General features: G+C 43.6%; 2 protein-coding genes and 1 pseudogene across 13 annotated transcripts in view; 1 reads left to right on the top strand and 2 right to left on the bottom strand.

The window, feature by feature from the left end:
* Positions 1-3,944, bottom strand: part of LOC112932476 (zinc finger protein 354B) — a 63,592-nt gene extending 59,648 nt beyond the window's left edge. The window contains exons 1-3 of one of the 3 annotated variants that reach the window (XM_072731843.1): positions 3,791-3,910; positions 2,701-2,786; positions 1,177-1,351 (exon numbers count right to left, since the gene is read on the bottom strand). Coding sequence is in view for 1 of the 3 variants with exons in the window: in XM_026015419.2 (XP_025871204.2) it covers positions 2,701-2,733 (33 nt within the window). In the remaining 2 variants the exon portion in view is untranslated. Of the gene's footprint in view, positions 1-1,176; positions 1,352-2,700; positions 2,787-3,790 lie in introns of all 3 variants that reach the window. The other 2 variants (XM_072731844.1, XM_026015419.2) reach the window with 2 other exon arrangements.
* A 131-nt stretch (positions 3,945-4,075) lies between these two features.
* Positions 4,076-27,754, top strand: part of PROP1 (PROP paired-like homeobox 1) — a 109,259-nt gene continuing 85,580 nt past the window's right edge. For 4 of the 10 annotated variants that reach the window (XR_011995609.1, XR_011995615.1, XR_011995610.1 and 1 more), the window contains exons 1-3: positions 4,121-4,245; positions 7,050-7,347; positions 10,551-10,623. The gene's annotated coding sequence lies outside the window, so the exon portion shown is untranslated. Of the gene's footprint in view, positions 4,365-6,886; positions 7,348-10,550; positions 10,624-27,754 lie in introns of all 10 variants that reach the window. The other 6 variants (XR_011995608.1, XR_011995614.1, XR_011995613.1 and 3 more) reach the window with 4 other exon arrangements.
* On the bottom strand, positions 14,959-15,900 carry LOC140594600 (olfactory receptor 1f45-like; annotated as a pseudogene).

Here is a 27,754-nt window from a genome sequence, read left to right as displayed (position 1 = left end):
GCTTCTATGTCATCTCTGGATGTACCACTTTCCCCACTACAAGTATTTACCAACCCAAAAGCCCTTTGAACCCTGTCCTCTTGGGGTTTTCTGGAGGCTTCATTGCATAGACACAATGGATTAAATCACTGACCACTGTGTAGGCAAGACTAGCCCCTGGGTTAGGGTGGAGGGCCTGAAAGTTCCAACACTCGAATCAAGGTTGGTTCCCCTGCCAACCAGCTCAGATCCTTAGGGGCATTCCAAAAGTCACCTCATTCCTATCAACTCTGGCTTGGTCAAAATGGTTCGTTATGAATAAGAAAAAACACCCATTTCACCTTTATCACTCTGAAGTTTTTCAAGAACAAAAGCCAAATATTACTAATCACTTAGTTTTCCAAACCCTTATAATTTCCTATGTGCCAGGAAGAGGGGTGAAGACCCGAAGACCAAATATACATTATTTCATGTTATATATCACAATATCACAGCTGGTTAGGGGTGGAAGTAGAATTACAATCCAGAGGAAATCCAAAGCTCCATTCTTAACCACTCTGCAAAACTGCCTCTCGATGTCTAGCTCATAGTGTTAAGAAATAAATGAGACCATCTATATAATGGAGATAGGTAGTGGTGATAGGTGCACAACAATGTGAATGTACTCAATGCCATTGAGTTATACACCCAAAAGGTTAAAGTAGTAAATGCTACGTTACGTATATTTTCTCAAGCTAAAAAAGTTAAAATGGTAAAATAAATGTGTATATGTGTGCATATAGATACATAAATAAAAAACAATGGTGAGCAGAAAATGAGTCTAATGGACATATCCCAAAGAGGTGACAGTGACTATCTTACATATTGATTTCACGTTCTTCTTTATGTATATATTTTTTATGCTCTGAAATTTTAATTTATAATTTAAATTATAAATTTATAATTTATTGGCACATGGGGGGGAGTATAAGAAATAATCTTAGCCCTCAAAAGAATTTACATTTCTACTGGCAGACAAGATAAACGCATTAAATAATTTGATCAAAGAAAGAAAAGTTGTAGCTGGACAGCACCATACACCATCTCCCAGTTCAATCCTCATTTTAGAGTTGAGGACCAGAAGGTCCAGGGAAGTCAAGACCCCAGGCCACATACTTTATCAGCAGAAGAGGCAGCACAACAATATTTTCTTTTTACCTGGCCCTCAGCATATTCACTCTCTGGTCTTCAAAGCCCTGTCCCTGAGTTTTACACACCAGCCCACGCAGTATTGACATCCAGGAGCAGGTGAGGTTAGAGAGAATGCCACATGGATCCACTCCCTTGCAGGGATGGAGAAGATTCTGGGCAAGAAGAGAGCAACATGGCTCTGCTGGAATGGAAGAGGAAAGCTTCAGAAAAAAAGCAGCCTAGATGTGCACTGGCAGGCTCTGGCCTGAAGATCTACCACCGCCACATCCCATGAGCTCCAAACCCAACATCACAGTGAAGACCTCTGGGACACTGGGCTGGTCAGCCCCGATTTCTGAAAGGGGCACCAGGGTAATGGCTAGGCAGTAACGAGCGTGGACCCAGAGGCCAGACCACTGGGTTTGAATTCAGGTTACCGGACGTCTCTGAGCCTAGGTTTGCTCATATGCGAAATGGGGATGATAACTGCTGTCTGGCGAGAGAGTAAGAACAAAGGCAAAGCCCTCAGGCCGACCCCCAATGATAGGAACTGTTACTGTTAGATGAAGAAGAGCAATGAAAGGACACATCCTAGGACACGGTACAGCAGTTCCCACCTGTCAGCACTAATGGTATTATTACTAGTCACATCATTCTGCTCCCACAACCACATGTGGAGCATCTGCCTGCCAGTGCCCGGCCCTGATTAAACACTTCCCATGCACTCACTCACCTGATCCTCTCACCCAGCCTACAGGGAGGGCATGCTTGTTATTCCCAACGTCCAGGTGAGGAATGGGCATAGAGAGATGGAGCTATTTGTCCAAGGCCCACAAACAACCACTGAGGAAATGGGTTCAAGCCCAACAGTCTGGCTCAAAGCCCTGCTTCTTACCCACTGGAGACCCTGCCTCTCCACTACTAATATCCCACAAACCCCCTCCCTGCTGCTCCCTGGAGATTCTTCTCTCTGCCCCCGCAGTCAGGAGATCTCTCCAACTGTGTCCCCTCCAGCACAGCTATTCCCTGTTGATGCAGGGGCTCACTGGGACGGGGACCCTCCCGTTTCCAACAACATAAGGATGAACATGGCCGGTCAAGAACAGTTTCCAAGAGAGTGTAGAGGCAAAGTAAAAAGGGAAGATAAAGACCTAACAACGATGGATTGTTGAAGCCTAGGGAAGGTATCCTAAAGAAAAGCCAAGGGTAGGAGGGAGACCAGGGCGAGCCAAGGAAGCGGGGCCAGAAAGCAGCTGCCAGGTGTGCATTTTTGTGCGTCTGTTAGGAAATGAAAGGAGAAATACTAGACATGGATTGGTGGGGAAGGAGGCAAGCATTCCCTACAGAATCCACCATCCGCCAGGTGGACCAGCTCTGCCAAGGGAAAGGGCCTTGCGTAACAATCCTGCAGAAAGCTGTACTGAGTAGAGAGCTTCAGTTTGAGGGTAGTTCAGCAAGCAACTAAGTCAATCAATCAATCTGTCAATCAATCTATCTATCTATCTATCTATCATCTATCATCCCTAAGACCTGAGATGGCAATGAACTCACTCGAGACCTTGCTTCTCTCTGTCCAATAGCCATATCTTCTTTCTGGGCTCTTCCCCAAGGGTGGGTGGAGTCTCCAGGAGGCAGATCTGAAAGAGGAAAAAGGGAGCCAGGAGGGAGAAGCCCCTTCCGCTTTCCACTCCTGGGAATCACCGGCTCTGAAATCCTTACACCACCCGAGAATGACGCCTCGTGCCCTCAGAGGGGGAAGCCAGACGGCGCTGGGGGCAGACAAGCCCAGAGACAAGGGCCAGCCCTCCATGGTCCCGGCCCCAACTCTTGCCCCCGTGGCTCGGAGAAATCGGACCTGGGACTCCAGCTACAGCAGCGGCAGCGGCAGCGGCAGCTCCCTGAACCTCCCCCACCCGCCGCACTTGTCGGCGCGCCTACTTCCCAGATCAGGAAACTGAGGGCAGAGTGGGAGCCACTGGCCCCAGCGCACACCGCCGGCGACGGCGCACGGGATCCGCACCTGCGCCTCCGGAGCACCTGCTCTAACCTCACCGCCTGCAGGGGACAACTTCTCCGCAGCTCAAGCTGTCCCCACCCACCCACCTTCTCCTCCTCCTGTCAAGGAACCTCCTTCCAGGTGACAGCAGTGTTCCTGCGCCGGCCAGAGGGCCGCCGTCCGCAGGAGCGGGCACTGGACCCGAAAACGTGCGTCCAGTTCAGCTCTGCCGCGGGGGAGGGCGGCAACTCACTTCTGGGAGAAAGCACGTCTGGGGCCGCAGCCCGGGAGGACAGGCGCCGAGGAGGGCGGAGACACGGTCCCTCGTTCACTGACAGCCGGTAGCAAATCCCAGCGCCGGCCGGGCCGGCAGGGAGCGCCCCGGGCTCGGGCCCGCGGGGGGCAGGAGGGTGGCCGGGCCTGGGCCAGTGGGGACAACGCGCGACCTGCCGCGGTCGGGGGCGGTCGGGGGCGGCCGGAGCGGGGCAGGCGGGCACGTCGGCGGAGCCCGGCCCTCGGTCCGCCCGCGCCCACAAAGGCCCCGCGCGCGGCTCTCGGGCCTGTGCCCCGCGCCCCGGCGCCGCATCCTCCCGAGGCCCCCGGTCCTCCCTCCGTCCGGCATCCCGCCCACACTCCGCCGCTCACCTCGCCCAGGTCTCGGGGTTGCGGGGGCTGCGCCTCCTCGGCCGTGCTCCGCAGCCGGAGGCGCCGACACTGCCCCGGCGGTCAGCAGCCTGGTGCCGGGACTGCGCCCGTCCGGGCGATGCCTGAGCGGATCTGAAGCTCGGAGCCGCTCGCCGTCCGCAGAAGCCGGGGGTCCAGAGAGGCGGCGCAGCGGGCGTGTTCGGACGGCCGCTAACACCTCTGGGGAATGTAGTCCAGGCGAGGCCCCTGGCCTTCTGGGAAGTGTAGTTCTCCGCTACTTCGGGCGCGGGGCGGGGCCGGGCTTGCGTGTCAGGTGGCTCCTGCCGCTTCCGGGCACGCGGTCACGGCCCTTGGGCTGGGAGGTCAGTCTGTGGCTCCGGGTTTCCAGGAAGGCAACGGAGGTTCGTTGAGGACGGTGTTTCTTGTGGCTCTGCATCTGCATGAATGATAGTAAGGCAAGTAGACAGCCGCCGAGAAAAACCCAATTACCCTTCAGTCGTTTAGGCAGAGTGTTTCGAGAACCTTCTTGAGGCAAGCGCTGCCTAAGCGGTTGGGAACCAGTCAGTGAACAAAGGTAATAGATTTCGAGAACTTCTTTGGAGAGTTGGTAGGGAGCAGACAGTAAGCTGTGAACATAATTATTTAATGTTTTAATTTTTTTTTAATTTATTTATGATAGTCACAGAGAGAGAGAGAGAGAGAGAGAGAGAGGCAGAGACATAGGCAGAGGGAGAAGCAGGCTCCATGCACCAGAAGCCTGATGTGGGATTCGATCCCGGGTCTCCAGGATCACGCCCTGGGCCAAAGGCAAGCGCCAAACCACTGCGCCACCCAGGGATCCCCATAATTATTTAATGTTTTAGATGATAAGCGTTATGGGGAAAAGTGAAAGGAACACAGGGTGGTGGGACCTGCGCGCATTGGGGTGATCGGGGCCCCCGGGCAGCCTTCCCCGAGAAGCAGGCGACGGGCATTGCAGGCTCGGAGAAGCCAGATGCCCTCTTTTCTTTTCCCTATGGGAGCATGTCCCTTCCAGAAGGCTTTATAAATAGAAAAAAGTAAAAGAAGAATGCACCTGACGCCACCGCACAAAAGTGGTTAGCGTTTTGGTGAACCTCTTCCACAGCCCTTTGCACTCCACATCACTCTCCATCGCTGCCGACCTCCTTCTATCAGAATGGGATCTTGCAGATATCAATTGTAACCTATTTCAGTTTTTTCCCCCACTTATGAATGTGCCTTGAACATTTGAATTTGCCAATATATACTCTCCCTCGGTAATGTTTTGAATGGCTTCAGTGCATTCCATTCTGACTAACTACATTTTTTAGTTAAATACATTTAACTAGGGAGGCCTGGGCGGTTCAGCGGCCGGACTCTTTCTTGGGCTCAGGGCGTGATCCCAGAATCCCAGATTGAATCTCACAAAACTAAGCTTATTTAACACCTGTTATATTATTTCCAGGTTGTTTGTTTGTTTTGCTCCGTTAATATTCTTGTACCTATATCTTTTTGTTTTTTAAAGATATTATTTATTGATTCATGAGAGACACAGAGAGGCAGAGACACAGGCAGAGGGAGAAGCAGGCTCCCAGTGGGAAGCCTGATGCGGGACTCGATCCCAGGACCCCAGGATCACACCTGAACCAAAGGTGGATGCTCAACCACTGAGCCACCCAGGTGCCCCTGTACCTATATCTTTGGAGATTATTTTTTTTTTAGTTTAAAATTCTTGAATTGAATTACAGGATCAAGGACTGGTGGTATTCTAAGCCCATTGCCTAGTTGCCTTCCTGGGAGATCTTACAATTTTTATTTCTGTAAGCAGTTGGCAATAATATGTGCTGTGCCTAGCACTCATGCCTACTCTGGGTTTTTTTGGTTTTGTTTTGTTTTTAATCCTTAAAAAAAAAAAAAAAAAAAAAAACTCTTGGGATGTCTGGGTGGCTCAGCCATTAAGCCTTTGGCTCAGGGTGTGATCCTGGAGTCCCGGGATTGAGTCCCACATCGGGCTCCGTGCATGGAGCCTGCTTCTCCCTCTGCCTGTCTCTGCCTCTCTCTCTGTGTCATGAATAAATAAATAAAGTCTTTTAGGGCAGCCCCAGTGGCTTAGTGGTTTAGCGCCACCTTCAGCACAGGGTGTGATCCTGGAGACCCGGGATCGAGTCCCACATCGGGCTCCCAGCATGGAGCCTGCTTCTCTCTCTCTCTCTCTCTCTCTGTATCTCTAATAAATAAATAATATTTAAAAAAATATTTAAAAAAACAACTCTTGTTTATTCAATAGGGCAAAATTTTTAAAATTTTTTATTTTGTTTTAAAATTTTATTTATTCATGAGAGACACACACACACACACACACACACACACACAGAGAGAGAGAGAGGCAGAGACACAGGCAGAGGGAGAAGCAGGCTCCATGCAAGGAACCTGACATGGGACTCGATCCCGGGTCTCCATTTTTATATATAATTTTGAGTACTTGTGAAATTAAATATGATACCATATTTATTGATCATATTGCTCAGTCATCTTGATCTCATATGTATTGTATATGTACTTTATTGAAGTGTTCAATTTTTTTTCATTTTGAATATGCATTATTTTTGTAAAGAGAAAAGTGCTTTGTTTACCTGAGTGTGAAAATAAAATCATAAGAAATTTACACGTACTATGTGGAATGACGAAATATTCATAAACACTGATTACATCTGTTCATACATGTTATTGTGTGTGTTTACACACACTGGTGTGTCTGAAACAAAAATAGAATCATATTTTCCATACTTTTCAAAATGCAAAATACACAGAAGGGCAATTAGAACATGTAATCCAGTAAGTACACATAATTATAAAGAGAATACCCCTGAAAACATTTCACCTAGGGTGAAAACATTCACCCTAATATGATACCCATTCTCATATTAATAGTAGAATCTAGGTGATGGTATATGAGTGTTGACTATAAAATTCTTTGTGTTTGAAATTTACTTTGTGTAAATTTACTTTGTGTTTGAAATATTTCATGATAAAATGTTGGGAAAAACTCTATATCAGGGGTTTTGAGCCTAAGCGGATGACCACTATTCCTCCTAGGTCGTCCCTCTTAAAACTAAAAAACCCTGGGCATGAATCAACAAGCATTGGAAGACTCCAAAATGTGAAAAGGAGAAGGCAAACTGTGAGAACTTCAAGGCTGAGGAGTAACATGGTGGTAAATTCCTTTTTTTTTTTCCTTCTCACCTCCTTTATCTTTCAGCTAATATGTTCCAGAAGCTTCCATGCCGGAACCTCTGATAGACACAGACCAAAAAAGCTCTAAGCCTATTTCCCTTATTCAAAACCTGGAAAAGTGTGGCCTAACAGATTGGTAATACCCATCTACCTTCAATCAAACACCAGTAGAAGAAACCACCCTCCCACCTCCATTTGAATCATGGAAGCCAGAGGAAGTTGCATATTTTTCTCAAGTGGAACTAAAGGAACTCTCAGTGATGAATCTCTATCCAGTGAACATATCATTCACGAATAAAAGGGAAATAAAGACATTTCAAAAGGTAACTACAGAGTATTGTCAGCAAACCTACCTCCCCTTTTAAAAATATTTTATTTATTTGAGACAGAGAGAGAGCAAGAGTGAGAGGAGGAGGAGAAGCAGACTCCCCACTGAGCAGAGAGCCCAAACACAGGGTATCATCCCAAGACCCCAGGATCATGATCTGAGCTGAAGGCAGCCACTTAATCGGCTGAGCCACCCAGGTGCCCCAGCAAACCTACCCTTAAGGGAAAACTAAAGGAAATACCCTAAAAGTAAATGTTAACAACAAAGTCTTGAAACTGCTGAAAGAAAAGAACATCAGAATATGAAAAATAGGGATATTATAGACTATCCTTATAAAATAAACTTAAGAGTTTCTTACATCAGACATGATAATTGAAGTAAAAATAACACCATTTGATGTTCTCCATATACACAGTGGGAATACTTAAGACAATTATATTTTTAAAATGGGGAGGCAAAAGATCCTAAATGGAAGTAGGTTTTCTGTACTTGGCTGACTGCTAAATCATGTATGTATACTGTTGTATCTAGAGCAACCACCAAAAAAAAATATATATATATATATAAAGAGATGTACTCTAAAACACAGCATAAATCAAGATGGAATTATGAAAATGTTAGAGTGACCCTTGAGAAGGCTGGAAGAGAGACACAAGAAGACAAGAAGGAGGAAACAAACTGAAAACAAACTAAAAATCCTTTGTCTCACATTAATAAAATGGTTCACAGTAGGCTAGATACTAACTCTGTCTCAAGATTTTTCATTTTTGTTTTTCATTTTTAGATAAGAATAATAATTTTTAAGAAAACTTGCTACTGTAATAAGCCAGTGAAAAAGATAAATAGTGTGTAATTCTACTTACACTATGGAAAGTAGAATGGTGACTGCCAGGGGAAAGGGGAGTTAATTTTTTTTTTAATTTATTTATGATAGTCACACAGAGAGAGAGAGAGAGAGAGAGAGAGAGAGAGAGGCAGAGACACAGGCAGAGGGAGAAGCAGGCTCCATGCACCAGGAGCCTGATGTGGGATTCAATCCCAGGTCTCCAGGATCGCGCCCTGGGCCAAAGGCAGGCGCCAAACCGCTGCGCCACCCAGGGATCCCAAGGGGAGTTAATTTTTAACTGGTATAGAGTTTTAGTTTTGCAGGATGAAGAGTTCTAGAGATGGATGGTGGTGATGGTTGCACATTATGAATTTAAAACCACTGAACAATTTACAATATACACTTAAAAATACAATATACACTTAAAAATAGGATGGTAAATTTCATTATATTTGTATTTTACCACAATAAAAACTTTTTGAAAAAAATCATGCTGCTGTAAACATTCGGTACACACTGATGTACCCCTTCATGACTTTTTTGAGGATTTGCAAATGCCTGTGAATACATAGACTTTCCCAAGAGTGTATAATTGCTGATAGGTTTTTTTAAAATTGAAATGTAGTTGATAAATACAGCATAGTTATTCAGTATTTATATAAGGAAGTGATCATGATGATAAATGTGGTCTGATTTCTTTCACTTAGCATAATAACATCTAGATCCATCCATGTTGCCACAAAATTTTTGATGGCTGAGTAATATTCTGTTGTATATGTATACCACATCTTCTTTATCCATTCGTCTATTATTGGACACTTATTTCCATTTCTTCACTATTGTAAATAATATTGAAATGAACATAGAAGTGCGTATATCTTTTTGACTTAGTGGTTTTTTCCCCCTTTGAATAAATACCCAGAAGTGGAATTGCTGGATTACATGGAATATATATTTTTAATTTTTTGAGGAACCTCTGTGTTAGATTTTCCACAGTGGCGGCACCAATTTACATTCCCATCAGCAGAGCACAGGATTCTTTTTTCTCCACAGCCTCACCAACACTTTAATTTCTTGTCTTTTTGCTAATAGCCATTCTGACAGGTACAAGGAGGTATCTCATGGTTTTGATTTGTATTTCCTTGATAATTAGTGATAATTAGTGGCAAGAGTGGACATCCTTGTATTGTTCCTGATTTTAAAGGAAAATCTTTTAGCTTTTCCCCTTTGAGTATGGTGTTAGTTGTGAGTTTGTCATATATGGCCTTTATTATGTTGGGATATGTTTCCTTTAATACCCACTTTGTTGAGAGTTTTCATTACAGATGGATGTTGGATTTTATCAAATGCTTTTTCTGCATCTATTGAGATGGATCATATGATTTTTATTCTTTTTGTTAATGTGGTGTATTACTGAATCATTTGTGGATATTGAACCATTCTTCCATCTTTGGAATAAATTTCACCTGATCCTTGCGTATTTTCCCTTTATTGTTGAATTCAGTTTACTAATATCTTGTTGAGATTTTTTTGCATCTATGTTCGTCAGGGATGTTGGCCTGTAATTTCCCCTCTTTTGTGTGTGGTCTTTGTTTGGTTTTGATATCAGAGTAATACTGGCCTCAGAAAATGAGTTCAAAAGCATTGGTTCCTCTTCAATTTTTTTTGGAATAACTTGAGAATGATAGGTATTAACTCTTTAAATGTTTAAGAGAATAATGTCTTATACTTTTGTTTGTTGGAAGGTTTTTTTATTATTGGTTTAATTTTATTAGTAATTGGTCTGCTCAGCTAGATCTCTATTGATTCGGTATTGGAATATTTTATGTTTCTAGAAATGTATCCATTTCTTCTAGGTTGACACAATTGTTGGCATATAGTTTTTTATAGTAGTCTCTTATAATCTCTTGTATTCCTGTCATGTTGGTTGTGACTTCTTTCCATTTCTTATTTTATTTATTTGAGTCCTCTTTTTCCTTCATGATTCTGGCTAAAGATTTATCAATTTTGTTTATCTTTTCAAAAAATCAGCTCTTGGTTTTATTGTTCATTCCCATTGTTTTTTCTTTAGTCTCTATTTCATTGATTTGTTCTCTGATCTGTACCAGTTTCTCAGTCTTTCCTTGTTCTTCATAACCTTTACAGTTTTGAAGAGTATTTTGGGTTGTATAACTTTTCTCATGATTAGTCTATCATGGCTTTGGGGGAAGAATCCCACAGAGGTGGAGGACCCTTCTCATCACATCATATAGGGAGCACATGATACCATCATGATTTTCATTGATGATGTTAACCTTGATTACTTGGTTAAGGTAGCATCATCTTCCAGATTTCTGTTTTAAAGTTATTTTTTTCCCTTTTCTGTACTTTAGCCTTTGGAAATAGATCACTAAATCCAGCCACCAGGAAGGAGGGAGAAGAAGATTAAGTTTCACCTTTTGGCAGGTAGGGATGGAAGAAGTACCTACTTGGAGTTTTTCTGTAAGGAAAATTTATCCCTTCTCCCCCACTTATTTGTTTATTCAGTCACTTGTTTTCATCAGAATAGACTTATGTATATTTATTTTATACTTTGGACTATAATCCAGTACTACTGTACTTTGTTGCTTGAATTGTTCTAGCTTTGGCCATTAGGAGCTCTTTCTTGTTGGCTGCTATTTCCCTTTGTCGTGCCTTCATCCTTTTTTTAAGCTTTTCCTTACTTTCTTATACTACATGTCATAACTGCTGACAATTTCAATAAACCACTCTTTTACCAAATTCTGAAAAATATTAAATGGCAGATTGTATATGAACATCAGTTATGGAAAGTCTGTTCACATAACCTGGCTCAAAAGTAATTTGTATGTCCATACTTAAAGACCTAAGGAAGAACAAAAATAATGTTACATCCTTCTTGGCAGATATTTCCACAATATAGGGGCAGATATGTGCCTAAATATCACTTGTATCTCACATTTACTTATTTTTTAAAAGATTTTATGTATTTATTCATGAGAGACACACAGAGAGAGGTAGAGACATAGACAGAGGAAGAAGCCTGATGCAGGACTCAATCCCAGGAGGGGTCATGACCTGAGCCAAAGACAGACACTCAACCACTGAGCCATTAAGGCACCCCTGTATCTCACATTTAAAAATCAAGATAAAAAAAATGAAAAATAAAAAGCAAGATGAGCTGGGCGCCTGGGTGGCTCGGTCAGTTCAGCATCTGACTCTTGATCTCAAGGTTGTGAGGTTGAGTCCCATGTCCAGCTCCATGCTCAGTGGGGAGTGAGTCTGCTTCTCTGCCTCTCCCTCTGCCATTGCCCCTGTTCACACTCACTCTTTCTCTAAAGTAAATAAATCTTTAAAAAAAAATTCAAGATGAGCCTGAACCAGTGGTTTTTGACTATCAACATAATATGCCTAAAGTTTCTACCAAATAAAAGATGGCCTGTTTTGAAAATGGGTTTGGCAAGATGCTTATTACCTCTGTGTGGCTCACACATGAAAGGTTAATCTATATAACCAGATTTATTAGGAGTCAGAGTTCATTAGTTAGACAACCAGTTTTTAGTATTCGTGTGATAAAAGTTAATGGCCAGAACAAAGTCATCTGCTGAAGGCTGATTGACATTGTGAGAGACAAAGTCCACATGAAGCTTAGCTCCTGCCCTCAAGCACGGGGAGGCAAGAGACTACAGGCAGGACAGTAACTTGCCATTCCCAGGGAAAGGCTTCAGCTCCCTGGAAGGCTCCCTGGCTGGCGGGGTCTTGAAGCACAATTTGGAGGGAGAGAAGGGTTCCATGAACCGGGAAAACATCTCATTGCAGTGGCCATGACATGGAGCAGTCCCTGCTCCCCTGGGGAGAGCAGAGTCTGGGGAAATGTGCTGGGAAGAGAGATGAGCCTGTCTTTCAACATTAGCTGAGCTAAAGTCAAAACTTTTCCCTGCAAATTGTTTCAACTGCTTGCAGAGAGCTGGCCCCTAGTGGCTAATTAGTGCTACCTGGAAGTTGCCTATGAGGAAGAGGGATGGTGTCTGTTGGGTGCCCCAGCTGCAGAAAGCAGGCCCTGGAGGGTGACTTCCCAGACACAGTCCTGATTTCCTGGCTGCTCCCAAGGAGGACTCTGCCAGCCTGGCCCTGCATCTGCTTCTGTGGGGGTGAGGAGGAGGCCACTAGAGGCCCCAAATGATGCTGAGCTTTAATTTATGAGTTCAGAAGTCCATGAGTTCATGTCCCATGAGTGCCACATGCAGGAAACCATGACAAAGGCTGATTCTGCTCAGGCCCTGAAATAAACTCCTTTCCCTATCTTCCATACAGTCCCTTTATGTAGCTGCCCCATGAAAGGTAATTCAAGGAGCCAGTGAAGATTCACTAGAAGGTGGCCCCCAGAAGTAGGAGGATTAAAGACCGGAGGCTATTATAGAATTGGCTGCATAGATAGAGCTTCTCATGCCATGGCCAGTCCAAGCAAGAAGGCAATATCTCCTCTTTCTGCTCACATCATGTTGCTGATGTTTTAGAGAATAATTTTCCCCTTCAAGGCAAGCTTGCTATATGATGAATGATAACTTCTCTCTGAGATAAATTGGTGGGGACCATAAGGGTAAACAATGATTTTTCCCTTTGACTCTGCACCATATAGACTGTTCATCAACTTCCCTCTGTCTTCATCCTCATTTTCATACTCAACCTTTTTAAATGTTTATTTTATTTAAATTCAATTTGCCAGCAATCATACCCAACCTTTGTCTGAGAGTTGAGGGAGAGAGGGACTGAGGAATAAAACTATATCCTGAACCATGGCTCTTTCCATTCAACCCTGCTGCCTCTTTGGGTCCCAGAATTCAGTGAAATCTTTCCATGTTCTGGAGTAAATTTGTCAATATTCTAGCTCCCTAGATATAAATTTTCACTTCTCTGATTTTTTTGTATCTAGGAATGTTCACCTTCCAGTTTTCCATTAGACTTGCCTAGCCCATCATCAATGACTTGTCAACACATGATTATTTGGGATGAACAAAAACTCTACTAAGCATTTAGGGGATATGCCCATGGACAATCTATGGCATTTTCTTGAAAAAGTGTGTAAAGTAATAATCAGGCAAGACGTGTATGCAGATAGATATGGGTAATGCAAAGAACATGATGAGTCTATAATGAGTCATATAACCTTAAATACCAACATTGGTCTATGTTATTCTACCTCAAACATTTGCACTAAACTACTTCTAAAATTAAACTCACAGTTCAGGAAATAGATTTATCACATGTAGTCAGGTTTCCACTGGCACCAATATACAGTAGGGAATTCATGTACTACATATGAGAAGCACTATATTGTATACTCAGTACATATCTATGGGCTGTGATCAGTAAAGAAGTTAAGGGAAACACACAGTTATCAGAGTTTTAAAAGACCAGAGGAGTCTTCCAGCAGAGAATGAATGAAGGGAAGAGAGAGAAAATTAGGAGAGAAAAGTCATGGAACAGATGAATATATGAGTTGGTGACAAAATTGTTGGGATAGCTTGAGGCCAAGTTATGTTAGGTCTTATTTTCAAAGGCGATCTTTGGATTTATTCTGGCTTCTTAATATTTTATATAAGGACTGGCTGACAGGATACAGTCAGTGATTTAGGAGTATTAAATAGATCCTGTATGCAGGATAGTTAAGTGCAGGGAGAAGTGAGAGGCAGTCAGATTCCCCCATAAGCATGTTGCTATGGTCAAGATAAGAGATGGTCAGTGTTGGGACCAAAACAGAAAGGAGCTGATGGTGAGGATAAGAAATACTGATTAGCCATAAGATTGGAGGAGATTGAGAAAGGAGAGAAGTGAGAGGCAAGAAGACCAGTGATGGGGGCAGATATTGAAGACTGGCTACTGGAGATTAGGAGAGTGCCCTCTGGATACCAGGAAAGAAGAGGTAGGAACTGACTTATGGGTTCTTAGCCCTCAGGTATAGAGTAGGAGCAGAAGCTTGGACTCCTAGACACTTGGCCTCCTGGAGTAGAACTCTAGACTTCAAATCAGTAGTCCTGGGCCACCACCAAAATCCTATAATTCCTATTTTCATGTCCCTAAGGTGCTATAGTAACTCTGGACAGTTCAGCATCAAGGGAACCTGTTTCTTTTAGCCCATTTAAAGTTGAACAGATAGCAAGAGTTCTATGAATAAGTCTAGCTACTATCTGAAGCTTCCTGATACCCATACTGAACAACAAAGCACCAAAAATTTAGACTGGTTAGTGAGGGAGAAGGAGTAGTGTAAGGGAAGGGTTCTGATCAATAAGAGGTCCAGGCATTGGCTTGAGCCTGGCCTAGAGGGACAATTACCTAAGTCAGTAATGACCAGTGACTGTCGGTGTAGACAGGACCATATCATAATCAACAATTACTGGTTTCACAGTCCTGGTAATAGTAACTTTTCTGTAACTCAGTAAATTGGGAACAATTTTCACATCTTCTAATATGAGGCCTAGAAGCCATTGATGCTGAGTAGGGCATCTCGTGGACTTGCTGGAACCATCCAAAAATATCCAAATATGTCTTGTCCTAAGTTTTTGTTGTGTGTAAAATGAGTGTTTTAGAATCAGCCCTCTTTGTAGATAACAAACTAATGCTTTTATGACTTTTGAGCAACTACCAGCCTCATATTAAAAGTATTTGCATAATCATATATCATTAATTAGAGAAATAGTTGTGGGTGCATTTATACCTGCCTGGGTCTCAGGTTCTCTGGTTATAAAATGAAACAACATATGATAACCAAGAATCTTCCAAGCTCTAAAATTTTCTAATTCTAGAAACTGAGATTAGTTTCCTCAAAGCTCTCTGCATGTCATGATTTCTCGGGCTGTAGATGAAGGGATTGACCAAGGGAGTCACCACTGTGAAGATGACAGTGGCCACTGTGTCTTGGACTGAGTAGGAGGATGAAGGGCGCATATACACCCCCAAAATTGCCCCATAGAATAGGGAGACCACAGTGAGGTGAGACCCACATGTGGAGAATGCTTTCCTTATTCCATGGGCAGATGGCAACTTCAGTACATTGGAGAGGATATAAGCATATGAAATGATGATACATGTAAACGGTGTCAGAAATACCAGTCCACCCACAGTGAATACCATCAGGTCATTGATAAAGGTACTAGAACAGGACAGCTTTAGAATTGCATAGGGGTCACAGAAAAAGTGATGCACACACAGTATTGTTGAAACAATATGCGAGTTGGGCCATAAGAAGGGTGTGGAGGAAAGCATGCAGGTTTGTAATGACCCAAGATGCCACACCAGAAGCATACAGAGTCTGGGCTTCATGATCATGGTGTAGTGGAGTGGGCAACAGACGGCTACATAACGATCATAGGCCATCACACTCAAGAAGAACCCATCCATGTTGGTGAAAGTGATGAAGAAGTAGATCTGGATCATGCATTCCATGTACGAGATAGACTTGCTTCCCAGGATGTGATTCACCAGCATCTTGGGGGTTGTGACCGATGAAAAGCAGATGTCGACACAGGAGAGGTTAGCCAAGAAGAAGTACATGGGGGTGTGGAGATGACTGTCACTGCTGATGGCCAAGACAATGAGAAAGTTCCCGATGATGGTGACCAGGTACATCCCCAAGAATAGCCCAAAGAGAATGTCTTCTTGCTCTGACTGCCCAGAGAGTCCCAGAAGAAGGAATTCTGTGACTGTAGTCTGGTTGTCTCTGTCCATGTCTGCAGGGGAGAAAATGTGGTCAAAAGTAAAAGAAAATGTTTGAGTTCCATTTACTTTTTAGAGATTATTTTAGCAGTACCAGATCCAGAATTTATTTCTTAATATCACTTCAAATATAAAAGTATATAGATAATAATATGTCATTTGAGTGAATTTTTTATAATACTGCTTTGTCATTGTTTGATAATTAACTAACATTATTCTATGGAGTTAGTTATACTGAAATAAATAGCTGTCTAATTTCCACAATTTTAACTTATGTTTATTATCTTTGATTACATACAGCTTACTTCATACTACACTAACATTTAGTGAATATCTGGTCAAAAGTATTTTCCCACAGATAGCTTGTTTTTAGCTTATGAATGATGAATTCAGTCACACATAAATGGAGACCCTGAGAAAAGGAATCAGAGATAAAAGCCCTGAGACTCAGAGATTAGGTGATGGCATGTTAGAATGACAGAACTCATAATCATTTATAGGCCTAAACAGTTAAATGCCCTTTTCTTTAATTCCTCCCTAGTTTTACCTCCCAATTTTGATTAGTTTCCATTTATATATATATAACCAAGCAAGAATACAACCAATTCATGCATTATATGCATTTCCTCACCTTATCCTTATTAAAATCTGTAAGCTTTAGGGACGCCTGGGTGGCTCAGAGGTTGAGCATCTGCCTTTGGCTCAGGGCATGATCCCAGAGTCCTGGGATTGAGTCCCACGTCAGGTTTCCTGCATGGGGCCTACTTCTCCTTCTGCCTATGTCCTGCCTCTGTGTGTGTGTGTGTGTGTGTGTGTGTGTGTGTGTGTGTGTGTGTGGCTCATGAGTAAATAAATAAAATATAAAAAAATAAAATCTGTAAGTTTTAGAAACAACATCCTTCATCAAGAAGAAGGAAAAAGTGAAGCCAGGAGATTTAACTATTTGTTTAAGGTCACAAGTTCTTTTACTTGAATAAAATGCTGCTTTATGCAACTTCCTAAGATTCATTCTGGGTGTCTTACATTTTCCCAGGATTGTGCTACCTTTAGGCTTTGAAGGATCTGGCTGGTGGTTTGTCCTCAACCTTGTGACTGCATAGCATCAAAACATCCTTGCTGTAGCTCACAACTGTTGGCTTGGAAAAGCTGAACATACTGGTGAGGTTGCTATGCACAGAATTTTTTTTTTAATTTTTTTTTTTTGTATTTATTTATGATAGTCACAGAGAGAGAGAGAGAGAGAGAGGCAGGCTCCATGCACCAGGAGCCCGACATGGGATTCGATCCCGGGTCTCCAGGACCGCGCCCTGGGCCAAAGGCAGGCGCTAAACCGCTGCGCCACCCAGGGATCCCCTATGCACAGAATTTTGCAAAGAGACCTATTTTCTCTCCTGTGCTAGCCAAAATGAAATCCATTATATGTGGCATGCAGTAGTGTTTTTGAAGAGCAAGAAATTTAAAGAGTGAAATTATGAAATATATCTAAGTAATAATCCCAGCATTAAGAAATGTCCTGTGGCCTGGGGATCAGGATTTTTTTTACTTTATTTTATTTTTTTAAAGATTTATCTATTTATTTGAGAGAGAAAGCGAGCAAGCACAAGCAGGGGGAGCAGCAGGAAGAGGGAGAAGCAGGCTCCCCTACTGAGCAGGGAGTCTGATGCAGAGCTCAATCCCAGGACCTTGGGATCACGACCCAAGCCAAAGGCAGACACTTCACTGACTGAGCCACCCAGGTCCCCTGCACAGGTGACCTTAAGCGACAACACCAGCTCCCTCGGCTACAAACTGAGGAATGATGCACTGAAGAGCAGTAACAGGTTGTCTGAATGCGAGGAACTATAAAAATCACAGGGCAAGAGGAGCTTCTCTTCAGTCAGTTACTGGGATCCAGACTGTGATGATCCTTGGTTTTGAGTTGGGTTATAGAGTTCCTGCAGGGGGCTCCGAGACCCCTTCCGTCAGCAGATGTCCACACCAAAGGGGTTCCTCCACATGAAAAAGACAGCCTAAAGGTTGTTCCAAGAGTGGCAGGGACACCTGGGTGGCTCAGTGGCTGAGCATCTGTCTTCAGCTCAGGTCGTGATTCTGGGATCCTGGGATTGAGTCCCACATAGGGCTCCCTACAGGGAGCCTGCTTCTCCCTCTGCCTGTGTCTCTGCCTCTCATGAATAAATAAATAAAATCTTGAAAAAAAAATCAATATGAGCAGGAGGAGTCAGATGAAGCATTGTGGATGTGGCATGGAAAAATTCAGTGATTTGACAGTAAAGAGAAGAGGAAATGGCATTCCTGGTTAAGAACACTAGCCTAGGGTAAACAGAAGGAGGAAAGGGAGGAGACCATGGGTTAAGTGGCTTGACTCACTGGAGCAGAGGATGTTACAGGTACAACTTTAAGGAGGCTGTTTTTAGGATGTATGTACTATGACAATGAAATCTCCTAGCATTTTCAGAGTTAAATTAGTAAAAACAATGTAAAATCCTGAGATCTGAAGTCATTTTCTCATAAGTCATACCACAGGATAAAAGTGTGGCAAGATAATATGAGACTGTAGCCAGAGGTATTTAAAGAAGGTGCTCCAGGGAAAGGATGATTAATGTAGGATGTAGAAGTTGGAAGGCAGAGGTTGTATCAAAGAAACCCAAAGCTATATTTATGCAGTCTTTCTCATTGTTCCCTGAACAGCAGATGTGAATATTCTGGTCTTCATTGCAGGCTGGTTCCCATAATGGAGTTGGTAGTAAAAGCTGAAATAGGTATATAGCAGGATGGCAGTGGGGTTTTTCCCCTGGTCTGGGAACTCGAGGTCAATAGGCTCTAAATAACTCACACTCTATGTTGGAGAATCTGCCAGCATTAGGGATAACTACTTCCATCAGTGTTTGCTGGGATAATACCATCAGGAACACAATTAATACTGCCCCCAATCCCCAAGCCCTGTGGTAAAAGAAATAAGAAGAAAAAGGGCAATGATTCTGAAGAAAGTCTGTGCCCTCTCATTACACGTCTTTGGGAGAGGAAAGTGGGTTTCCTGATCCCCAACTCTGAGAGGGGAGAGGCCCAAGAAAATCCCACCAAAAACTGGAGATGCTTGAACACTGGGCAGATCATCAATTGGTTTCCTGCCTTGGCACATGGGCTTGCTGACTAGCCCTTACTTCCCCCAAGCAGGGAAGAGAAAATGATTAGAGACAGTAGAACCAAGAGTGGAAAGTGAGATGGTAGAGAAGCTACCTGTGTGCTTGCTATTCTCCATGACAAGGATGGGTGAGTTCCCCATGTGCTGGTAGCCCCTGTGGAAGACACGTGGCATCGAATCAAAACCCAATAGGAAAGTTGTGCCTGGCAGGAAAGGTGAGCTCTTCAGTAAGACACCGCAGCATAAACGCTTTTTGGGTGGAAATGTTGGAGGTCGAATGAGAGCTGGGTCTCTCACCTCTGAGGCCCTCTGTGAGCAGCCCACAGAGATAAGCCCATAAGCCGGACAGACAAACCAGCCAGAAAAGTGCAAATACCAACAGATGACTGGCAGCTTCCTTATGTGGTCAAGGAGAGTCACACCTACTGGCTCTCCCCCATCTCTCTCTTCCTCCACTGAGGAAGAGTTATTTCTAGAAGAGTGAAGGGGATACAGTGCCTGAAACTATGTCTATCACCATTCCCCACCCCCTGCTGTACCCTGAGCCAGGACACATTGTGGGAGAGTGGAACACAAGAGATGGATGATTGACAGTGTTGTTGACTACTACACAAGAGTGATCTTTATAATATACAATAGCTTAAAATGAAATAATCTGGCGAGGATGCTTTTATGAGACCTACCCATAGAAGGTCAGTTATTAGAAAATATCTATTGTTTCACGGTTTAAACCTTAACAAGTTGAGATCCCACAGTGAATAGGTGATATGCCAAATTCTTCCAACTATGAATGGATACTCACCTCCCACCCCTGAATTTTCATTCAGTCTTCCATGCAACTTCCTGGTAGGAAGACAGTGCTCCTGCCAGCCCTCTTGGAATGATGCTTACTTTATAGAACTTAACCATGCTGGTGGCTGCTTTCCTACACTAACCTCTGGTGAGTCTTGTTAGTGTGTGGCTATCTCTGAGCCATCTGACACAGGTGCAGCAGTGAGGATTTGTGTGCCTGGACCTGAGAATCCAAGCTGCTTAGCTTCTGGTCCCCAGCCCAAGACAAGTCCCCTCTGTGGGGCTCTGTTGGGTGTCCAAGTAGCCTCCCCACAGGACACCTTGATTCCATGGTCATGGACAATAGTGGATAAATAAAGCCAGGGAAGCATCCTGCAGGAGCGGGGAGAGAAGCGGGGGGACAGCGTCAGAGGGTCTTGAGTGGCTGACAGAAGAGTCTCTGTAGTGGGGAGAGAGGGTGGCTCTTGGGCAGGATTTTGAGGAGCCTGCCATCACTGACGCTGGCACCACTAACCTTAGCCATCTCCTTCAGTCTCCCACTGCTGTTTTTCTATTTCCACCTTGGAAACGTACTTGCTCTATACTGCCACGTGGGCAGCAAATCCTGAAGAGAGAAAGGCTTGTAGGTATCAAACCAAGCCATGTCCTCCCTTCGCACTGGCCCAGGTGCAGAGGGATTTCATGCCTGTTTTTCCAGAGGTACATCTGTGTGCTTGTGTCCATGTGAATCTGTTGTGGGAGGTACTGTGTCCTCACCTGCTTCACCAAGCCTTTCTTACCTGGCTCTTGTCTGCTGCTGTGAGATACAGAGATGCAGTCATGGGACCCCCATCTCCACCAGCTGCTTGCCTGACCCTGGATGATTCAAGACTCAGCTAGCGCTGGAGGAGAACATTTAGAGTTAGACAGTGTGGCTCTCCCACATCTAGCTTGGATGCTTGAGACCAAATCAGTAGATCTTCCTTCCCTGGAGATTGGGACTTTCACAGGGATTTGGGCAGCAACAGTTGCCAAGGTTGGGTGTCCCTGGGGTGGATTCCACATAGCTCCACTAGAGGTGCACATACTAACTGCTCTTTGTTCTGTGCTCTCTGGACACAGCTGTCTCTTGTGAGAGGCTCTCAGTTTAGCATCAGACTTGTTGCTTCCAACTGCCTCAAGTATGTCTTATGCCCATGTCATGGAATATCCCTCATCTCTTGCTCTGTGCCCCAAAGTGGACCTGAAGAAAAATCGTGAAGCCCATAAAATTGGCCCACATACATTCATAGCAGCTCTGCTCTGTACACTTCATTCCTGCACTGACTCTCTTGTATAATCCTGAAGGTCTCAGGATCTTTCTTCTCTCAAATACAAAGTTTGATTTATTCATTTATACTAAGAACGTAATTATTAAGAACTGAACCTCCAATCTGTATTTAAATCTCTGTAATAGTGACTGTATCCCCAGCAGAGGAAACCAGAGTCACCACCCAGAGATACTTGCCTGTCGACTGGGTAGGGATGGGATGTGTATACCATTCAAATGGTATCTATTGGCTTTTGGAACTTGTGTGTGTATTTCTAAGTTTTGACTTGTATATCATACTCCAAAGCAAAATTTTTTAATTTATTAGCAACATTTTGATTCTGTTATACATTGTGGGTGTACTTACTTTTCTTTTTTTTTAAGTTTTTTAAATTTATTTATTCATGAGAGACAGAGAGAGGCAGAGACACAGGCAGAGAGAGAAGCAGGCTCCATGCAGGGAGCCCAATGCGGAACTCGATCCAGGGACTCCAGGATCACGCACTGAGCTGAAGGCAGACATTCAACCACTAAGCCACCCAGGCATCCCTTACTTTTCTTTTCTTGTACAAGTTTTGAATGTTCCTGAAATTAATCATTGCCTGTTTTTTTTTCATTTGTTTAATTTTCATGCCTTTTATTCTTCCCCTATTCCAAAATTAATCTTTCCAAGTTTTGAGTTATATTTGATAGACAATAAACATCTCCCAATTAAGGGTGCTTTGATGAGTTTGATAGTATCATGCAGTCATGTAACCATCACCACAATCAAGATACAGAATGTTTCCATTATCCTAAAAGTTTTCTGGTTTCCCTCTGTAGCTAGTACCCTCCCACAACCAGATAGGTTCTTTGCATTATTACTTTACATAAGTTCTTATATCAGTTTGTTAATGTCTATGGGAAAGCTTGATGACATTTTGAATGAGATTTCATGGAATTTTATCAATTAAGAATTGGTAGCTTGGGACACCTGCCTGGCTCAGTTGGTGGAGGTTGTGACTCTTAATTTTGGCTCATAGGTCAAGATCTCAGGCTCATGAGATTGAGCCCCTCATCTGGCTCCCCGCTGGTGGTGTGTAGCCTGCTTAGGATCCTCTTTCTCCCTCCCTTCTGCCCCTCTGCCCACCTCATGTGTGCTCTCTCTTAAAAAAAAAAAAAAGAAAGAAAGAAAAAGAAAAAAAGAATTGACAGCTTAACATTTAGCCCCTGACCTAAGAACATAGTATATTTCTTCATTTTAAAAGATTTTCTTTAATTTCTCATGAATGTTATTTTTAGTTTTCAGTATACAGATTGCTTACATTTTTTGACAGCTTTAAATACTAAATATTTTATATTTTTATGCTATTTTAAGTGATACTGGTTTTAATTTGAAATTTTTTTTGTTTGTTGTTACATCATTTTTTAAAAGTCTTGCTTTTGAATCCTAAAACCTTGCTAAACTCATTAATTATCTCTAGTAGACTGCTTGTAATTCCACCAGAAATTCTACATGGATGAGTATTTTGTCCACACACAGGCAGTTTTACTTCTTTCTTTCTAATCCAGTTGCCCTTTAATAAAGATATTTTCTGCGCATAACCCTTTTGATACCAAATGTATGGGTTTTGCCTTGATTTTTGTTTTTTCTTTTCCCTCTGCACTGACAACCAGTTCTCTCTCAGAATACCACTTGGGTGTCCTATAATTAAATTCAGTTCTGACACTATCCTGACGTAGCACAGACCCTATAAGTCTGCCCCAACCTCAGATGCCAGTTAAAGTAGTGGATTCCCAGGTTACCCCCCCCCCCCCCATAATCTGTCTAATTTGGCTACAAATTGAGGTTTCCATGACCTCCTCCTCAGGTTGGATATTTTGCTATAAGTGGCTCACAGAACACATGGAAACACTTGACTTACTATCACTGGTTATAAAGTATACTATAAAGTATATTATAAAAAACAAATAAATAACCAGATGGAGAGGCAGCATAGGAAAAGGTCAAGGATGGCCCTGAGTGCAGGAGCTCCTGCACCCTCCCAACCTGCAGGTGCTCTCTGAAGCTCTCTGAATCCTATAGTTTAGGAATTTTTATGGAGACTTCATTATATAGGCATGTTAGTTAAATCCTCTGCCATTGGTGATTAACTCAATCACCAGTGACTCCCTCCTCCCTGGAGGCAGGGGGCTAGGGCTAAGTGTTCAGCCAAGTTTTTTTTTTCTTTTAAAGTTTATTTATTTGCTGGTTCCTCTGGCAACCAGCCCCCATCCTGAAGCTATCTAAGGGCCCACCAAGAGTCACTTCATTAGCATACATCTAGGTATGGTCCAAGGGGCTTGTTTTTTTTAAAGATTTTATTTATTCATGAGAGACACAGAGAGGCAGAGACATAAGCAGAGGGAGAAGGGACTCAATCCCAGGACCCCGGGATCATGCCCTGAGCCAAAGGTAGATGCTCAACTACTGAGCAACCCAGGTGCCCCGGTCCAAGGGGCTTATTACGCATAACAAAATATGATTCTCTCTCCCCATCACTCAGGAAATCCCAAGGGTTTTAGAAGCTGTTGTCCCAGGAACTAGAGATGAAGATTAAATATACATGCCCAATTATATCACATTTTTATTTCTTTTTATACTGGCGGGAACCTCTAGACCAATATTGAATAGGAGTGGTAAGAACATACAACCCTGTCTTGTTCCTAATTTTTTAAAAAATTGTTTGAGGGATGCCTGGGTGGCTGTGGTTGAGTGTCTGCCTTCAGCTCAGGGTGTGCTCCTGGTGTCCAGAGATTGAGCCCCATATGGGGCTAACCGCAAGGAGCCTGCTTCTCCTACCTCTGCCTATGTCTCTGCCTCTCTCTGTGTCTCTAGTGAATAAATAAATAATTTAAAAAAAAAAGAAATTTGAGATAGTGCATGAGTGAGGGGGAGGGACAAAGGGAGAGGAAGAGGGGAAGTAGACTCTGCTCAATGCAGAGCTTCACACGGGCTTGGATCCTAGCACCCTGAGATTCAGACCTGAGCCTAAATCTAGAGTACAGAGGTTAACTGGCCAACCTACTGAGCCACCTAGGAACCCCTTATTCCTAATTTTAAGGGGAAAATCATCTCCCTTGCACCATTAAGTATGAGGTTAGCTGTGGGTTTTTCTTATGTGACTTTAATCAAGTTGAGAAAATCTTCTGTTACTGTTTCACTCACTGGTTTTATGATGAATAGATGCAAAATTCTGTCTATAGCATTTGCTGTGTCTGTTGGGATGGTTTTCCTTTTTTAGTTTGTTAATAGAGTGAATTGCATGTATTGAATTTCTAATGTTAATCCAACTTTGCATTCCTGGGGTAAAGCCCATTTGGTTCACATTTAGATATGATGAGATACTGATTTTCTAAAGTTTAATCCAGAATCCCCAATGAATCTAAATTCATAAAGAATATTAGTCTGTACTATAATGTTTTATAAAATTAATTGGGAAGGTACTCACACCTTTTCAATTTTCTGAAAGAACTTGTGTATAGTTTTATTATATATTTCTTAAAAGTTTGATAGAATTCACCAGTGTAGCCATCTGGACCTGAAGTCTTTGTGGGAAGTTTTTTTTTTTTTTTAATTTTTATTTATTTATGATAGTCACAGAGAGAGAGAGAAAGAGAGACAGAGACACAGGCAGAGGAAGAAGCAGGCTCCATGCACCGGGAGCCTGATGTGGTATTCAATCCCAGGTCTCCAGGATCGTGCCCTGGGCCAAAGGCAGGCGCCAAACCGCTGCCACCCAGGGATCTTGTGGGAGGTTTTTTAAAACTATAATTCAGGAGAAGGGGCAAGACAGCAGAAGAGTGGGGTTACCAAGTCACCTGTCCCCACCAAATTACCTAGATAACCTTCAAATGATCCTGAAAATCTACAAATTCGGCCTGAGATTTAAAGAGAGACCAGCTGGAATGCTACAGTGAGAAGAGTTCGCGCTTTTTTATTTATTTTTTATGATAGTCACAGAGAGAGAGAGAGAGAGGCAGAGACACAGACAGAGGGAGAAGCAGGCTCCATGCACCGGGAGCCTGACGTGGGATTCGATACCGGGTCTCCAGGATCGCGCCCTGGGCCAAAGGCAGGCACCAAACCGCTGCGCCACCCAGGGATCCCCAGAGTTTGCGCTTCTATCAAGGTAGGAAGACGGGGGAAAAAGAAATAAACAAAAGGCCTCCAAGGGGGAGGGGCCCCGCGAGGAGCCGGGCTGAGGCCGGGGCGAGTGTCCCCAGGACAGGAGAGCCCCGTCCCGGAGAAGTAGGAGCTGCACCAACCTTCCCAGGCGGAAAGGGGCCCGCAGGGAGGTAGAGCAGGACCCAGGAGGACGGGGATGCCCTCCGGCTCCCTGGGACACTAACAGGCACCTGCGCCCCGGGAGAGTGCGCCGAGCTACCTAAGGGCTGCAGCGCGCTCGGCGGGACCCGGAGCAGCTCGGAGGGGCTCGGGTGGCGGCTCCCCGGAGGGGGCTGCGGGGCGGGAGCGCGGATCCAACACCGCAGGCCCGGGAGCACAGGGCGCCGGGACACAGCCCAGGATCCAGCGAACCCCCGGGACAGGCAGAGGCCGGGGGGGCCCAGGACAGCGAGGACGCTCCTGCCCCGAGCTGAGCAGATCAGCGGCCCCGCCCCGGAGCCTCCAGGCCCTGCAGACGGAGAGCCCCGGAGTTACTGCGGGAGCTGACTCCAGGGCTGCAGAGCTGCCGCCGCCACTGGGGCTGTGCCTCCTGGGGCCTTACGGGGTAAACAACCCCCACTGAGCCCTGCACCAGGCAGGGGCAGAGCAGCTCCCCCAAGTGCTAACACCTGAAAATCAGGTCGACAGACCCCTCCCCCAGAAGACCAGCTGCACAGACAAGTTCCAGGGGAAGTCAAGAGGCTTAAAGTATACAGAATCAGAAGATACTCCCCCATGTTCTGTTTTTCTTTTGTTTTTCTTTTTTGCTTTTTGATTTGTTTGCTTCCCCCACCCCCCTTTTTTTCCTTTCTTTCTTTTTCTTTCTCTTTTTCTTCTCTTTTTTTTCCTTTTTTCTTCCTTCTTTTTTCTTTTTCTCTTTTCTTTCCTTCTTTCTCTTGTCTCTTTTTCTCCTTTTCCCAATACAACTTCTTTTTGGCCACTTTGCACTGAGCAAAATGACTAGAAGGAAAACCTCACCTCAAAAGGAAGAATCAGAAACAGTCCTCTCTCCCACAGAGTTACAAAATCTGGATTACAATTCAATGTCAGAAAGCCAATTCAGAAGCACTATTATACAGCTACTGGTGGCTCTGGAAAATGCATAAAGGACTCAAGAGACTTCATGACTGCAGAATTTAGATCCAATCAGGCAGAAAATAAAAATCAATTGAATGCAATGATGAGGGTTAACGAGGTGGAAGAACGAGTGAGTGACATAGAAGACAAGTTGATGGCAAAGAGGGAAACTGAGGAAAAAAGAGACAAACAATTAAAAGACCATGAAGACAGATTAAGGGAAATAAGCTACAGCCTGAGGAAGAAAAACCTACATTTAATTGGGGTTCCCGACGGCGCTGAAAGGGACAGAGGGCCAGAATATGTATTGATCAAATCATAGCTGAAAATTTTCCTAATCTGGGAAGGGAAACAGGCATTCAGATCCAGGAAATAGAGAGATCCCCCACCCCTAAAATCAATAAAAACCGTTCAACACCTCGACATTTCATAGTGAAGCTTGTAAATTCCAAAGATAAAGAGAAGATCCTTAAAGCAGCAAGAGACAAGAAATCCCTGACTTTTATGGGGAGGAGTATTAGGGTAATAGCAGACCTCTCCACAGAGACCTGGCAGGCCAGAAAGGGCTGGCAGAATATATTCAGGGTCCTAAATGAGAAGAACAGGCAACCAAGAATACTTTATCCATCAAAGCTCTCATTCAGAATGGAAGGAGAGATAAAGAGCTTCCAAGACAGGCAGGAACTAAAAGAATATGTGACCTCCAAACCAGCTCTGCAACAAATTTTAAGGGGGACTCTTAAAATTCCCCTTTAAGAAGAAGTTCAGTGGAACAATCCACAACAACAAGGACTGAATAGATATCATGATGACCCTAAACTTAAACCTTTCAATAGTAACTCTGAACGTGAATGGGCTTAATGACCCCATCAAAAGGCACAGGGTTTCAGACTGGATAAAAAAGCAGGACCCATCTATTTGCTATCTACAAGAGACTCATTTCAGACAGAAGGACACCTACAGCCTGAAAACAAAAGGTTAGAGAACCATTTACCATTCAAATGGTCCTCAAAAGAAAGCAGGGGTAGCCATCCTTATATCAGATAAACTAAAATTTACCCCGAAGACTGTAGTGAGAGATGAAGAGGGACACTATATAATACTTAAAGGATCTACCCAACAAGAGGTTTAACAATCCTCAATATATATGCCCCAAATGTGGGAGCTGCCAAATATATAAATCAATTAATAACCAAAGTGAAGAAATACTTAGATAATAATACACTTACACTTGGTGACTTCAATCTAGCTCTTTCTATACTCGATAGGTCTTCTAAGCACAACATCTCCAAAGAAACGAGAGCTTTAAATGATACACTGGACCAGATGGATTTCACAGATATCTACAGAACTTTACATCCAAACTCAACTGAATACACAT

The sequence above is a fragment of the Vulpes vulpes genome, chromosome 12 (assembly GCF_048418805.1).
Source record: "Vulpes vulpes isolate BD-2025 chromosome 12, VulVul3, whole genome shotgun sequence".
In the NCBI taxonomy this organism is placed as follows: domain Eukaryota; kingdom Metazoa; phylum Chordata; class Mammalia; order Carnivora; family Canidae; genus Vulpes; species Vulpes vulpes.
Note: the sequence above shows the minus strand (reverse complement) of the source record. Positions and strands in the feature narration are given on the sequence as shown.